This window comes from Schistocerca piceifrons, chromosome 7 (genome assembly GCF_021461385.2).
Source record: "Schistocerca piceifrons isolate TAMUIC-IGC-003096 chromosome 7, iqSchPice1.1, whole genome shotgun sequence".
NCBI classification, from domain to species: Eukaryota; Metazoa; Arthropoda; class Insecta; order Orthoptera; family Acrididae; genus Schistocerca; species Schistocerca piceifrons.
Genome location: NC_060144.1, coordinates 250,494,433 through 250,511,280, shown reverse-complemented (window position 1 = coordinate 250,511,280; position 16,848 = coordinate 250,494,433). Strand labels below are relative to the sequence as shown.

Below are 16,848 nucleotides of genomic sequence, written 5' to 3'. Positions count from 1 at the left end.
AAGTGATAGCTAGGTAATGTTCTCATCTGTCACCACCTGATTGTTTAGGAATTTGAATTATTACGTTCTTGAAATGTGAGGGTATTTCACCTGTTCATACATGTTAGGACTCGCATTGGAGATGACGACGGTTCAAACCCGCCTCCGGCCATCCGGATTTAGATTTTCCAAGATTTCCCTAAATCGCTTCAGGAAAATGCCATGATGGTTCCCTTGAAACGGCACGGTGATTTCCTTCCCTAATCCAGTGGAACGGATGACCCCATTGTTTCGTCCCTGCACCCAAATCAACCTACTAACATATTGCCCACCACAATTCTTACCGCAACTATTTATTCCTCTGTTATTTCTGCTGTCAACACTGGTTCGCTAACTTTTGTTAGCTACGTTCTTGTAATATGTCTCGCAAATTTTCCCACCTATTTGTTGTGAGAACACGTTAACTGTAGCTAGTTTCGTAAATTGGTGTGTATATGTGTTATACACCAGGGCGGGGACGAAGATCTTCCATGTATTTTTTGTACATAGGGATACAACTGGAAAACGCACGCACTAAGTAAAAAGAAATTACTTACAAAGCCGCCTTTTCTCCGTCCCTAACCACCACGTACACACAAATAGGATTAATGGGATTTAGTCAAAAGATGAATAGCTAGAGATACGGTTGTCAGAGTGAGCATGCGGACGCTACAACCTATAATTAGATAGCGCTGGACCAATCGCCGCTGCCAGGGTTATCGGGAAAGCTGTGGTTGCCACAAGCTATAAACGGTAGCCGATGCAGGAATAAGCGCACTGGGGCTTCCGGGCAAAGAGAGCGATGGTGCCGACGAGGACTCTGCTGCTGCTCGCCGCCGGGCTCGTGGTGGCCCAAGCGGCCGCCGTGGGCAACCGGTCGGCCATCCGCATCAAGCGGGCAGACGCGGTCAACACGTTCCCCGACGGCTTCATGTTCGGCGCAGCTACGGCAGCTTACCAGATCGAGGGTGCCTGGAACGAGGACGGTGAGTGGCCACTAGTTAGCCCACGGCTTCACGCGGCATTTCACACCAATAATGATTCTCAGTGGTGTTGCAACTTACACCACTGTATGAATAAGTTATCCCCATATAAGAGAACAGTGAGCTCCTTGGAGAGACCTTGTGCTGAGAGGTCACGCGACTTTCCACCGCTGACGTCACAGTTATCGGTGGTATGTACACTACATGATCAAAGGTATCAGGCGTCCCCCAGGGTTCGCTGTTAGGTCCTCTGCTCTTTTCGTTGTATGTAAATGATGAGTCTTCAATTTTGTCGTACTGCAATGTTCGTTGATGGCACCCAATTGAATCTTCTAGCAAAACCAGTAAATCTGGAGACAGATATTGAGAATCTCAATACCGACCTGTGCGCAGAATCACAATGGGCACAGGGCACAGCTCAAACTATACCTAGACACACTCATTGGTCATTGAGTGTGTTATTAGCTGTCGATGAGGACATGCTTCTTAAAGAAAACCATCGTACAGAGTTATTATTGTGAGAAAGTGTTTACTTGCTAAGCTGGCCTTAAAAGAGCAAATTACTTCAAATCATGGTGTAACTTTCCTACCGGTGCCTGGATAGCTTTTATTTAAATATTTAACCTGATGCTGTGAAAGTCATCAGGCTCTCTCCTACCTCCAGAGCTTGATAACGGCCATTGACCGAAACTGGTAGCTAATTGTGCAAAATAAATGACAGCTGAAGGTTTCACCATGAATTTTAACATTCTAGTCTCATTAGCCACACTTATCAGTAATTCCTACCATCTTTAATCGTAAATGGGACAAATACCAACTCCTCTCCTTCAGCAAAGAATCTAGCAGCAGTAATGCGAGTGGACCATTGAATTGGACTAAGCACGCAACTACAATGTGCAAAAGGCATCACCATCTCTCCAAACGTTACAGAAATATAAAAAGCTAATCCTTGTTGAACTGTAAAAGAAATTTCTACATATAATTATACTTCCAATTATTGATCTCAGCGATGTTACCCTGCAATTCCTTTGTCAGGGAAGTTCGCTGCGCCTGGAACTGTTTATAAAGGGCTGTGTTCGCTATATCTTTAAGGTTCGACTCTTTGATTTTATTTCACCATCATATGCACAGCTAGTCTGTGTGCAGACAAGATCAGAGCTATCCACGACCGCTGTCTTCTCCACCGTCTTCGGAACGTACACTGTTCCTCATATCTCTCTTCGGCCTTAACGACAAGGCAGAAATACCCGTCCCATCACAGCACTATCCACTCTGTCCCGCTCCATCGTTCAGTCACTTTCTCGAAGTTCTTGTCATTGCCAGGAACTTGACTCTGGAATGTCCCCTCGCATCTTATTAGTGGACTGAATAATATCTCCACCTTCAAAAGACAATTAGTGATACATCTACTAAAGTAACAATATGGATTACCATTCTCCCTTACGCGCTCATAACCCTTGTACATCGTTTTCTCCAACCAGATCTTCCTCTTTCCCTAGTAATCTTAAGTGGCTAAGTCTCCTTAAATTTCCTTTCCGCAGTACTCGCTACAACACGAAACATCTATCTTGTACATCTATAGATTCATTTTTTTTGCCACTGTCATTATTGACATTATTATTATTATACTGTTATCACAATTAGTGGTACTAGCTTCAGTACTACAAGTACTGCCAGAACTAACTTTATTAGTTCGTAATACTGTTTACTCACATTATCACTTCAGACATTTCAATATTATTTGTTGTATTACAATTGTAATTCTTAGGGAAATATGATGTAGAAAAGATGTTGTATGTGAGAAACCACAGTCCGATGCAGGAGAAGGCCTGATGACTTTCACCGCATCAGGTTAAATATGTAAATAAAAGGTATCCAGGCAACAATACTGGGGAGACTTTCAATGAGATGTCTGAATAACTTCGGAGTAAAGGCAAACAATTCTTCCGCAAGAGCCGAAACCAGGGAGGATACTGACTTTGGACGCTAGCGTCTAGAGTGAAGTCGACGTTACAATTCATTCCAAAGCTATTCCGTTGGGTCGGGGCCACTAAATTTCATGAACGTCATTACCTACAATTCAATGCCTCACAGATGCTCCTCTATGACGATACATTGTCATGTTACGTAAACATCGTCTCGTAACTGTTCCTCTACCGTGAGCAGTATACAATGCTGTGAAAAGTATTCGTATTATTCTGCATTTGGCGTTTTCTTAAGCACCAGAAGCGGACCGCTCTCTACCCACGAAAACACTCCCATACCGCAACACCACCTTCTCCGTATTTCACTGCTGCCAGTGCAGATGACGGTAGGCTAAGTTCTCCAGGCAATCGTCATGTCCAAACTCTTCCACCGGACCTCCACAGGGTATAGCGGCTATTCAACACTCCAGGTCAGTCGTATCCAGTCATCCACAGTTTAGTGGAGTCGATGTTTACACCACCTAAGCATCACGCACTACTGAGTGCAGAAATGTGGGGCTTTTGAGAGGCGCTATTGTATCCCTTTAAACCATATCCACGGTCGTTGTGCAATTTGGACTGCGGATGGTACATTAGAGCTCACGAATGATTACTTTCACTGATTTCATGCGATTTTTACAACCACGCTCCGCAATGCTCGACTGTCAGTGAATGAGTTCCGCTGTGGGTTGAAATGTCTGTGATGGATTTGTTATTCAATCCTCGTTCACAATCACTGAGTTCTCCTGACAGAACTAGTCTGCTGTTAACGCTTCTTTACATGCTGGCAGGTCTACCTCTCGTGACATATCCTATTATGTTTCGCATTACATACGGGTGTCCAAATACCCAGACTGCTTTTCCATTGTACGATGGGATATGCATGAATCTTAAGGTACCAAGCACATTAAAACTGCGTGGCGGATGGGACTGGCGGGAAACTGCTCGACGTGCTGCCGTATCCAGCCATACTCAACACACTCTGGTGCTAAGTCAAAAGTCAGTCTGAAAACAATCCCCTAAAATATCTGAAAGTCATTTCCTCAGTATCTTCTGGTAGCGCTAGCACTGCAAGCCGTGTAGGAGAAAACCTTAAAAAAAGATTGCAAAGTAAGAGAGAGGTACTGGGCGGCTCATGAGTCGTGCTGGAATAATCGACTCCTTAGAGCACTTGCCCGCGATAGGGGTAGGTTATGATCCAGCCTGCTCGTGCTCTACATGTGCCAAGTGCATACCCAGATCGAGAGTAACAGTTTTGAAGAAAAAAATGGGCCTGTGAACGCGTGACTGAAGATCCTCGACTTCTTTGTGTTTGAATGCAGACTGTCACACGTGTCTACGACAAGTGGTGAACCGTTTGCATGTAATGCTACTTAAGAACGGTAACTGTAAAAATACCGACAGGAAACATAGTCCTGTGCCAGGAAATGCTGCTCTCAGCCAATCCAAGTGCATATCAACCGGTTTCTGAGCGAACATTGTGAACGGAAATGCGTTTAATGGAAAGTTGGAGCCTGCTACGTCGCAAAATGCCATTGTTCACCGCATCACATAAAGCTGCATGTGTACAATGGGACAGTCAACAAAGAGACAAAATAGTAGCTGAATGAAAACGTGCAGTGTCGTCGAACGAGTCTCGATTTTTCATTTTTTCACATGATGGAAGGCGCCAAGTGCTCAGACGACCGAAAGATGCGTTTAATCCGAAATGTGTGGAGGGTGTGGTTCAGAGTGAACGTGGTACTTCGAAGGGTATTCCTACCATGACTTGAGTCACTCACTCAGGTTGCCGAAAAATTAACCAGCATGTACTCTTTAACAATCTCGGTGCCGTAACCTTTCCTATACATATCCATAATGAGCTGTACTCTGGGATACTCCCGTCTTCCAAGGTGACATCATCCATGCACTCATAAGTTCCATGTTTGACCTCGACTGAGCGTGAGAGTTTCAGAGAAAGGATGCGTCAGTGAATCCATGACTAAAGTTGCCCGATTTTTTCATGTTTGAATGCAGACTGTCCAAAGTTTACGAGAAGTGTTGCATCATTTGCATGTAAAGCTGCTGGTCTGAATCTCACAAATATGTCTGGGATTATCTGGTATCTTCAAGGAATCTAATCATCAATGAGTAGCTTCAGCCTCGTATGACATACCTGAAGAACTGAGGCTATTACCAAGTCTAGAGAAACTTGCGCACGGTGTAAGCGTGATGAACCAAGGAGATGCCATTTTTTTTATTTCTTTTCATAAATCTGTCAGCTTTCGTGCGTGTTGTCATTGATGGTAAATTCTTCCGAGTCGTTAAGCCGCGTCATATTTTAGGCACCCAGGAACGCCAGTGGAACCCTGAAGGTAATCCCAGTAGAGGGACTAAAATATCGAGAACTGAATAAAGTGGAACAGAAATACAGTGTGCGAATATGGCTGGAGGGGTACATAGCTCGAGACTCTTGCAGCCTTTACTGACAAAACCATCATTTTCGTAGTTTCTCAAAGCTGTTCCTAATGTTTTCTGTCAGTAGTCTGCGATATCAGAAATGTTAGAAACGGATTTTTATGATTCAATAACAAGGCCTGCAACTTTCGAAACATTCGAAACCAAGGGGACAAGCTCTCCACCTTACAGGGAATACCTGTTTTTCATAAGTTAAAAACATAAAATCAGGTTTGAGGTCAGCCAACTCCAAGACTTTTGCAGCGAGAAGCTGTCATACACGAATTTCGTTTTTGGACGCTCTGTTATATATACGTGTACAAGTAAACTTCATCGAACTCGAAATCTTTTCAAACCATGAACTACTTTACTTGGTGGCGGGTGTCAAATTTCACTATTAGCTGGATAATCCGATAGATACTATCGCTAATGATCCTGCCAGGACAGGCTCAGCTTTCTGAAGAAAGATGTTCTCATTTTATTTTTCAGTTCAGTCTCACCATTTATTTTTTTCATTTATCTTATCATCAAACCTTGGACAGTTTCATCCTCTTCGAGGTAACTGATGTGAAGAATCCTTTCTGTATGGCAGAAATTCTGGTTGTATGTTTTACGGCAGATGAAATCGACTTCGCATTTTTTGATGCAAGGCCATGGCTTCCAGCTACAGCTTCGAGATTTTGTTTCCTTTCTGATGTGAAGTGGTGGACTCACTGGTTACATACTTCAACAAGTCGCCGCCCCGAATAAATGCACTCCGTCTTCAGGCCACAAGTGGGCTATCGGGACCATCCGACCGCCGTGTCAACCTCAGTTGAGAATGCGGATAGGAGGGGCGTGTGGTCAGCACAGCGCTCTCCCAGTCGTTACGATGGTTTTCTTTGACCGGAACCGCTACTATTCGGTGGAGTAGCTCCTCAATTGGCATCACGAGGCTGAGTGCACCCCGCCCGGAATAAGCTACATTTTTAAAAAAATGGTCTAAGCACTGCCGGATTTAAATAACCGCATTTTGGTCAAAATTCACAAATGCGGGTCCATCTTCCACAAATATTCTAATTCCTGTTAGAATAAATATCAGCTCTTTTTTGAGACTCTAACTGCAGACTATCTTCTACTACATTTCAACATGTGTTTTGGACATCTTGATATCCTTCAATGCAAGTGGTGTCCGCCCCGAGAGCTGAGTGGTCAGCGTGACGGACTGCCGTCATAATGGGCCCGGGTTCGATTCCCGGCTGGGTTGGGGATTTTCTCCGCTCAGGGACTGGATTTTGTTTTGTCTTCATCATCCGGCGCGCAGGTCGCCCAATGTGGCGTCGAATGTAATAAGACCTGCACCAAGGCGGCCGGACCTGCCCCGTAAGGGGCCTCCCGGCCAATGACGCCAAACGTTCATTTCATTTCCAATGCAAGTGGTCCTGGCTGAATACAGACACTCGTATTCAACTGCTGAAAATGAAACGGCAGACTACTCACGCCCTTGTACCAAATTTGTAGCAGTACTATTAGCAATGAACTACTCTCAACAAAGAATCTCCACACGGAACTGAATTCCAGTTGTGAAGCGAATGAAGTCTTCGACAATACTGAAAAATCACAGCGGGAAGTAGATAACCGTGCAGGCACTGTGAAAACAATCATCCATTACAAACATCTTTCTGTTGCGGCAGGCCGCCTCCAACGCTATAATGGCCACCGTCCATTCCTGGTGACCATTCAGGTGTTGTAGCTGGAATGCTACTTTTCGGCTTTATGCAGTGCACTAACCTGATTGCGCTGTTATGCTTAATCAGAACCGCGTACCGACCATCAGTTTCAGGAAGAAAATCAAGGAATACTTAATGACACGTCTGCACTGTCCAAGAGACGAAAGTAGCTCGCTCATATTTTATGGCACATCAGTAAAGGGTGAAACCAACCTGACCGAAACACAAATCTCGTATCTATTATACCTACAGTGTAGTAGCTCCTACTTGCACTGTTAGGACACTCGTTTATACTTACGTAATATTGTATAAGATGCATTGAAAAATAGACGAGCTAGAAGCTGTAAAATTAAAACCACTGAATGGCTCATAATGCTATTATCTACGGGGGATTATGTGGTCCCTATAAGAGCGATGAAGCTCCAAACTCGCCGCTAGACGGACATGGGCGCAGACCTACGCGACGACAGAGGGAGCTCGTGCACATGTCGACCGTCTGCTGGATCAGTAGTTCTATAAACAGCGAAATTGAGGCTTCAAAAGAAGAGCAAAGGGGTTTAGTGCGTTTCCTTACAGCGAGAGGATTGCGGGGAACGGAAATTCCTGGGTTACACAAGCGTAGGCAGAGAACTGTGTGTTAATTGCATTTCCGACACTCCATCCCATCTCTGGGGCCGTGGCTCCCACGTTTAACTCACCGACAATCGGGGCTTCCACGCGCTGGACAGTGGTATTGGTAATGGGGCGTGGTCTTCCAGATTGTGCTTCATTCGCCAACGACGTCCGTCCTTCCACGTATCACGTGTGCCATGTCTTCACCCGTGCAACAGATGTGGAGTGCTCTTCGTACACTTCTGCCCTTGATTGTTGAATTTCCGTTCGCCGCACTGCTTGCGCTGTTAGGAAACGCACTACTCCCCTTTGCTTTCCTTCTCAGGCCTCCATTGTTTCCAGCACGACTGACCGCAGTGAAGGTTGATGCGTGTACGTGCTCGTTCTGTCGTCACGTGGGAGTGTATCCATGTCTCTCTAGCGGCAAGTTTGGGGCCTAAATATTTTTATACGGACCACACCCTCTTTCGTAAGCAACAGTGTTGTTTCATTTTACAACCTCCTATTCGTTTAATTTTGAATGTACCTTATCAATTCTCACAAATTGTGAAGACGGCCAGTATCTCACGGAAATCATCTACGGAAAGAAAAAAAGGTCTTTTTCATGATAAAATGAGAACCGCTTCTCAACATGAGGCCCTGTCTATGTTCTCCAAATACTCCTGAAGTGATTCTGTAACCTCGATCACCCTGGGTATAATTTTATCGACATCACTGTGTTCTGGCACACTGCAAATACGAACGATATGCATCATCATCATTATCATCATTATCATCGTCATCGTCATCGATATCATGGTTTGACATCATGGAATGACATTACCTATCGACCTGTTGCGCTTCAGAACTGTTAACACCAGCAACTCGTTTCACTCTGGGATCATACTGCAGCGCAACTCAGTGATTCTATTACCTTCCACAGTGTGGACGTAATCACTTCAGCTTATATATCTCCTGTAACTGACTCGACCTTTAATTGCTAATATCAATGTTCATCTTGCAATCCTTCTAAATAACGGAGAAACCTCATTTCAAAGAATTTAGTTTCACAAATAAAAAATTTGTTCGCAGTAGAAAACTTTTAATGCTTAGACCGTAATTTTCAAATTAGAGCTGAAGTAAGATAATTAGTTTCGGTTCTCATGTAAAATCATCTTCGGAAAATGTAAAAAAGCGATAAATCACATTGGAAAACATTCATAAATACGAAGACAATGACAGTACGTAGTGTAAAGATATCACAGGAAACAAGCCACTATCTAGTCCATAATCTTGCAGGATGGCGACGATAAAGGAAAATGACTAGTTGCACGAGGAAAAATAATTTCAAAACTTGTTATTTACAACAGTTTAGCAATTATTAGTATGAGAGCAATATAGGCAACGGTTCCGGTTTTGGAACCGTTACGTCTCCAGTTTTCACTCATAATTTGCAATAGTGCAGCAGGTGTTAGACTGAGAACAGTATATGCAAAGGTTCCTTTGCATAATGAGCTTTCGATACAATTTTTACTCATGCAACTGCCCGTTTTCTTTTACTGTCGTCATACTGCGCGATTACGGTCTGCAATGTGGCTTGCTCACGGTGATGTTTTTTAAATACGTTCTGTCATTCCATTCGTATTTACGAATGCATGTCTTTGCATGGTAACGGATAATGGTGTTCCCCAGTGTATTTCACTGATTTTTGCAATTTGAACGATCTGGAGATGGTTGTTCATTACTAGTTATCGTACTTTAATTATAATAGGAAATTTTGCGGTGTAGGCATTAAAAGTTTATTACTTTAAAATTCTTGTATTTGATAAACCACAGTGAGATCGCCGTCTCCCCCTGACAATTTCAGGCTTCACGAATTCAGTTTGTCTTATTTGGTGAGAAGTGGCGGAAGAGTCATCAGTCTTAAGATCAGTTTTATGCTGGCCTCAATGACGTGTCTTCCTGTGGCAGCCTCCTCAGCAGTACACAAAGCGATTTCAATTGTTTGTTTGATATATTCCAATATAGTTCACCTTCTACAGTTTTATACCCCACAGTTTACTATTTAAAAACAATCGTAAGTTGCACAATGTTCTTTATTAACTCTTAAGCTAATAAAGATCACTGTGCAACCAGCGACTGCTTTTTTAAATTGGAGAAAGAGAAGATTTCTGTACCACAACACCAAGATGGAATGAAATTATTTTTACATGACAGCTCACTCTTATTCCGTAGAAGTCATTTCCTTATGTCTTAACTCATATAATGTCGTCCTGTTCCTTCTCCCTGTCAGAGTTTCCCACTGATTCTGTGGAGAACCTCCTCATTTCGTATCTCATCAGCACATTCAAATTTCAACAGGCTTTAATAGCATCCCATATCAAATCCTTCGATTCTCGCAGTCCATGATTCACATCCATAGATGTATACGCTCCAAACGTACATTCACACAATTTATTCCTCATTAAGGCTAACACGAAGTGTCCACGAATTCCCGCTATTATTTGCCTGTGTTACTCTGCTCTTTATGTGCTCCTGTAACTGTATATCATGTCAGTCTTGCATATTTTACTCTTCACCTTTCGTTGCATTTGTCTTGTGTTGTAACACCTCCATCTTCCTGCACTGGTAGAGTTGTTTTGTTTGCCTTTATTCGGACGTTCCATGTGTTTGCTTACAGGCAAAGGTGAGAACATATGGGACCATATGTTGCACGAGCACCCGGACTATGCCGCAAATTGGGATAACGGAGACGTGGCGTGTGATTCATACCACAAGTATGCAGAGGACGTTGAGGCCCTCAAGAACTTGAAAGTAAGTATAAATTGATAAACGGTCGCTGAGCAGTACTACAATTATCGATATCAACAAATACCTCGTATTGGACTGTGACTGTTACTCTGAAGAAGAAAATGGAATTTGACTTCACTCATGAGAATTTTGTTTCAACCACTAAGAGTCTCGATGGTTAAAACATTACCCTTACGTTGTAGGCATAACTCAGAAAAGTTTCGTAAGGTACGAGTACTGGCGATTTCTTGCAGCACCACGAGAACTCGCCATGAGGTTATGTTGTGACAGGTGTGAGGCATATGCCATATTTCAGGCCGGCCGAACTAGACGCACATTGTTTCTTTTTTTTTTGTCATCCATTATCACACTTTTCTTAATACTTGTTTCATCGACTTCGATACCAATGTAGAAGATATCTGTCTAAAACCCCTGTTTTACCTCTCGATGGCGTATTACATGCCCTTCTGAAGAGTCAACACACACAGTTAACCATATTGTACCTTTTCCCATGCGCGTATTGAATAAGATAAATATTATGAGGCACGGTATGTATCTTAAACATCAGTAACTTACTCTTATCTACGTGATATATGCTATAGAGTCACAATAACTGTAGCAGTCTTCCTCTTATCTCTATTTTCTGAACTTACCCAGTAGACATTCGTGGTAACAAGGAAACTTTTATTCCAAAGATTATCAATGAAATTATCTGGGCAGCCCTGCCACGCTGTCGTAAGGGGTACACCGATCTACTGAGATCCTAGCATGGAGACTCTGAAATACTTAAAAGAGAGAAAGTGGTTGTACGGGAAGAAGTGGAAGAAATGGTTACAGAAGAGTATGGACATGCTACAAGCAATGGGAGAGGAGAGGGTCTAACTGAGTTCTGCAAAATTTTCAACTAGTTCGAACAAATATTCAGTTCAAGAATCACAAGAGAATGTGATGTAGTTGAAAAGGCCGTGAGATACGGGAAGATCTCAGTCAGATCACATCTTCGTCAGGCAGAGATTCCGAAATCAGATACTGCACTGTAAGGCGTACCCAGTATCGAGTACACATTGAGATCACAACTTACTTCTTATGACGAGAAGGTTGAAGTTTAAGAGAATAGTAAGGAAGAATAGATGGACAAAGACGTGGGGTACGGAAATACTAAGTAATAAACGCTGGAAGTTGTCTGAGGCTGTACATACTTTAATAATGACTTGTTCAGTGGCCAGTTCAGTTGAAGAGGAATGGACATCTCTAAACAGGGCAATCACAGAAGATAGAAAGAAAAACAGGGGTACAAAGAAGATAACTGCGAGGAAACCGTGAGTAACAGAAGAAATTTTTCATTTAACCGATGAAAGAAGGAAGTACAATAATTTTCAGAGAGAAGCAGGCAACAGAAATATAAGTCACTTGAGAATGAAATAAATAGGAAGTGTAGGGAAGCTCAGGCTAAATGACTGCACGAAAAATGTGACGAAATCGAAAAAAAATTGTTGTCGGAAAGATTGAGCCAGCATATAGAAAAATCAAGACATACATCTGTGAAATTAAAAGCAAGATCGGTAACAATAAGAGTGGAACTGGAATTCTCAATGTGAAATGCAGAGGAGAGACCAGAAAATTACCGCATAATCAGCTTAACTGCCCATGCACCTAAGCTACTGACAACAATCACATATAGGAGAATGACAAGATGATAATCAGTCTGGCTTTAGGAAAGGTAATGATGCCAGACAGCCTATTCTGACGTTGTGGTTAATAGTGGAACAAAGACTAAGGAAAAATCAAGACACATTCATAAGATTTCTTGACCTGAAAAAAGTGTCCGATAATGTCAAATGGTGCAAGATATTCGAAATTATGAGAAAAACAGGGATATGGTATAGGGAAAGAAGGGTGATATCCAACATGTACAGGAACAATAAGAGTGGATGACCAAGAACAAAGTGCTCAGATTAAAAATGGTGTAAGACTGGGATGTAGTCTTTCATTTCTACTGTTCAAACTATACGTCGAAGAAGCGATGACGGAAATAAAAGACTATTTCAAGAGTGAAATTAAATGTCATGTGAAAGGATATCATCAATACGATTCGCAATAACGTTGCTAACCTCTGTGTCAATAACAGGGTAGGCTGAATAGAACGAACAGTCTAATGAGAACAGAATATGAATTTAAAATAAATCGAAGAAAAACGAAAGTATTGAGAAGTAACAGAAATGAGAATAGCCAGAAACTTAATATATGGATTGCTGATCAAGGTGTAGAAGAAGTTAAGGAATTCTGCTACCTAGGCAGCACAATAAGACATGACGGACGGAGCAAAAAAGACGTAAGAAGCAGACTAGCACTGACAAAAAGGACATTCCTAGCCAAGTGAAGTCTCCTAGCATCAAACAGAGGCCTTAATTTGAGGAAGAAATTTCAGTACGTTTGTCGAACAGTATTGTATGGTGGTGAAACACGGACTGTGGGAAAACTGGAAAACTGTGGCAAATTTGAAAACAAGAGAATCTACGACTGGTCTGGTGTAGGATCTTTTATCGTCTTTCGAACTGTGTTGCCTGTATCGTGCATCGGATAAAGCTTTCACAAAACAACAGGACGAGCAGTAATAACGTCAATTTGCCTACCTTCTTAAAAAACTTGAACTGATTCGCACAAGTTTGAAACATAGAATCGGCGAGCATAAAAAAACTTACACAAAAAGCGTTTTTTGCACGTAAAATCCTAATGAAGCTAGGTTTTTGATAGTGAGTTTTCTATTTTATCGTAGAAAGCATTTGTATTAATTTGATTTACTTTAAACCTTTTCAGCACATTCAGTTCACTGAAGAATGAATTTTACGTGGTACTTGTAGCTCAACTTTAAATCACCGTATTTCGACAAGGAATTGGACGCTATATATTTATCTACTTTCGTGAAGAGCCTGAATCGATTCGTACGAGTTTAAAGTAGAGAAGTGGCGCGCATCATAAGTGTCCCAGAAGAACGTGTTTTTGTGCATATTTTTGCACGCATATATCCAAATGGAGCATATAGAAATGGTGCCATTAGATGAGCATTAATTTCAGCCCAATTAAAACTTTTCGCAAAAGCAATTAATCGATTCGCACCGTTTCCCTGGGCGTCAGTTCCTTTTTGTCATTCACATCTCGCTTAATATACTACAACATAGCTACAGTAAGGCAGACGTTCGGGATAAGCCTGAAATAGATAGGCAATGGAGTCGTCAGTGAGTAATTTGAAACTGTTGCTGACCCAATATGATGCGTCGTTTACGCATATTGACTACATTGCAGGTCACATTGCGCGTCATCTGGAATACTCCGAGCAAAACATAAATTAAAAGGTCCCTTCTCGCGACTGCGAGGAAAATGTTCGGCTACCACCCACATGCTTGGATTTGATCATCTGGTGTTCAATGTTATTCATGTATTGGACAGTTCACTGTTCTACATAGACGTTCAGCACTTACAGGCAACCGATTTAGGCGGTGCACTACTGATTTTGTGCTTCGGCCGAACTAATATTTCATCAAGTACGTTAATGGAGAGAAGTGTCGGGGTAAAATATGTAGGGTGAGACGGAGGTCTGACTACAGTAACAAGGCTCCAGAGGATCTACGTTGCCGTACTTATGAAGAGATGAAGAGGCTTAGGCAGGATGAGTTTCAACAAACTATCCTTTGAACTGAAGGCCACAAAAAATTTATCTGTTCTTTTCCCGTAAAGAAATATAGTATAAGACAATATTATTTGAAACGATTAAAGCGAGATGGTTATATCACTTGCCAATGTTGTTCACATAGGTTACTGTCATAACAATTGATTTGTACGTGAAGTAATCGAAGCGATGTTCAAATAGTTAAATGGATAGTGTTATCAAATTAAATGAAAATCATTCGCGATAGCGTTGAAAATAGAATCATACTGTTAATCATTTATAAAGTGCTCTACTGAAACAAGCTACGTCTGTGGCTCAGAATAGCCAGTGAGGATTTCTTCGCAAGTATCTGTGGGATGTTGCGTAATCTGCTTACTTCGGATTAGGGAAAAAAACAGGAAAGTAGCTATGCTAACGGATTGAGAAATCCTGTTGAAAATAAGAAAAAGTTGTTTATCACATGCCTCGTAATCAATAAAGGATGAAACACTATTCCAGATGGACACCTTATGTTCGAACTGATAAGAATTCTAAAAGCAGCAAATTATATTACAGTTAAGTATTGTGAAAGTAACATCTGGCCGTAGGGTGTTAATACTGGTGCTATATTTTGAGATGGGGCCTCTCCACGCCCGCACCAACGTGGTGACCAAACCAAAAGTTCTACTGTCACCTCCGTCATCATGTTAGTTATCTAGTAAGTGGATCACAGGATGCTGGGCGGTCATTTTACCCGTGCGTCTGGGTAAGACTACGCATTAACACGGTCCATCACGCCACTGTTTCTATAGGCACCATAGGAGGTAAATCCCACTGCCGTGCTGCTATCTCTGCAACAAGAGACTTGGCCAGTTTCGTAGCTGTTATGCACCCCGATATACTTGGTTTTTGTTACTAAAATACTGCGCGAAAGTGTTGCCAACACAGCGATCCAGTGATTCTACGAGGTAGGCAGTGGGTTGTCAAAAGCTTTGTGCCACTCGTTACTTCGGCTGTTCCATCAACTTAAAAGTCCCGAAATGGGCTTCAAACGTAGTCTCATTATCGACAGGTATTCTCTCTCGGGGTTTCGAGTAGGGGGCCAAGCTGGTCACTTCATGGAATAAAAATGATTGCCGTTGAAAGAAATTCATTCAGCAATAAATTATCACATATCAACCACACTATAGGATCGTGATAGTGACAGTGCTAATATTACAAATTCCATGACCTACTGCGCTCAATAGCATACTGTGATCTTGTATAAAAGCGGATTGGATTTTTTAAAAGTAGACTGTGTATTCATCTAAACTCGTTTTGCAAGTAATTTTCGTATTTAAATCCGTTAAGTATACATAACTTAACATAACCAATTAAGTTATTGCAAAGAACGACTCTTGTACTGATACCTTATTGTTTCCGGAGGTTGAAAACAGTTCGCTGAATGTGAAAATTGAGAAAACAGATTTCACATAGTTACACTTCAGGGACATTATATGGGGTCACCCACTAATGCTACTACGCTTACTGTGCGACAAAATGGTTTTTAAATATCCAAACGTTTAATAGCATATGACCTCACAAGGCTCCAAGTAAATATGGATAAGTGGCAGTCCATAAGTATATGCAGTAACATATGGTGTTCACAAGTTTTGAAATCAATGCGATGGAAGCAGCTCTTGGCCAGTAATAAATAAGGTAGAGATCATAGTAGGTTCACGCGTACGCCGAATTATAATGGACATCAGGTGCCATAAAATTTGGAAGTAATCAGTGTGCCTAAAATTATAGGTTGATAATTATTGAAATTGTTATAAATGATTTTGAATATTTGTGGAATTTGCTACACAATTAACGTCAAGGATGAAATGACTAATAGAGGAAGAATGTTAATCGAGCGATGCGTTTGGTGTTAACGGCAGAAATAACAATAATAATAACTTCGGATTTATTAAGTAACAAGTTAGCCTTTAGTTTCAAATAGAGAAGATCAATACATACTTTTAACCTAATAGCTTTTCGCCTCAGTTCGCCACATAGGTGTAAGCCTCCGCTTACTGTCGGGTTTTTACTTCGTGGCTGTAATCTGAGGTATTGCATCCACAATGGCTGATGGAGCTGGTATACGACGATTTTGAATTGAAGTTTGTAATTCCAGTTGAATTGTTCATCAATTTTAGGTGGTGTTGTCTTCTATAAGATACTGTGGAAATCTTGATGTAGCATTCGAGCATATGGCTGTATGTGACTGCAACAGGTACCACATAATCATAACTCAGGATAAATCGTGGTCCTTCTCCACACCTTGTGCCTATCATGGTAGAGTGTTGATACTGCTATTAGTTCACAAACTCCCCCCCCCTCCCCCCCCCCCCCCCCACACACACACAATTTATTCGCAGCTCTTTTTTCATACTCCAAGAAATAGAGTTGACTATTTTAGAAACGACGTCTTCTAGACTCCTACTCTTTTCAGCTATTTATCAGGAGAGGTGGAAGCGGGCAGAGGGTTACCGATTTCGGCATTCGCCTGGCGGTAACGTCATATGTAATTGCGTACGCGTACTTGAGTTCGGCGTTTGTGTGTGCTTGTGTGTGTGTGTGTGTGTGTGTGTGTGTGTGTGTGTGTGTGTGTGCAGTTCATATTCGTATCGCACACTCATTATTTTAGATGCAAATTAGTGCTTTGTGTCTGTAACACTTACGAAAAC

General features: G+C 41.9%; 1 protein-coding gene across 1 annotated transcript in view; it reads left to right on the top strand.

Annotated features, from left to right (window-relative positions):
• Nucleotides 1-820: 820 nt before the first annotated feature.
• LOC124805600 (myrosinase 1-like) overlaps nt 821-16,848 on the top strand; it is a 61,109-nt gene continuing 45,081 nt past the window's right edge. Inside the window, exons 1-2 of the mRNA XM_047266167.1 lie at nt 821-1,004; nt 10,382-10,515. Coding sequence (XP_047122123.1) covers nt 821-1,004; nt 10,382-10,515 — 318 coding nt within the window. The remainder of the gene's footprint in view (nt 1,005-10,381; nt 10,516-16,848) is intronic.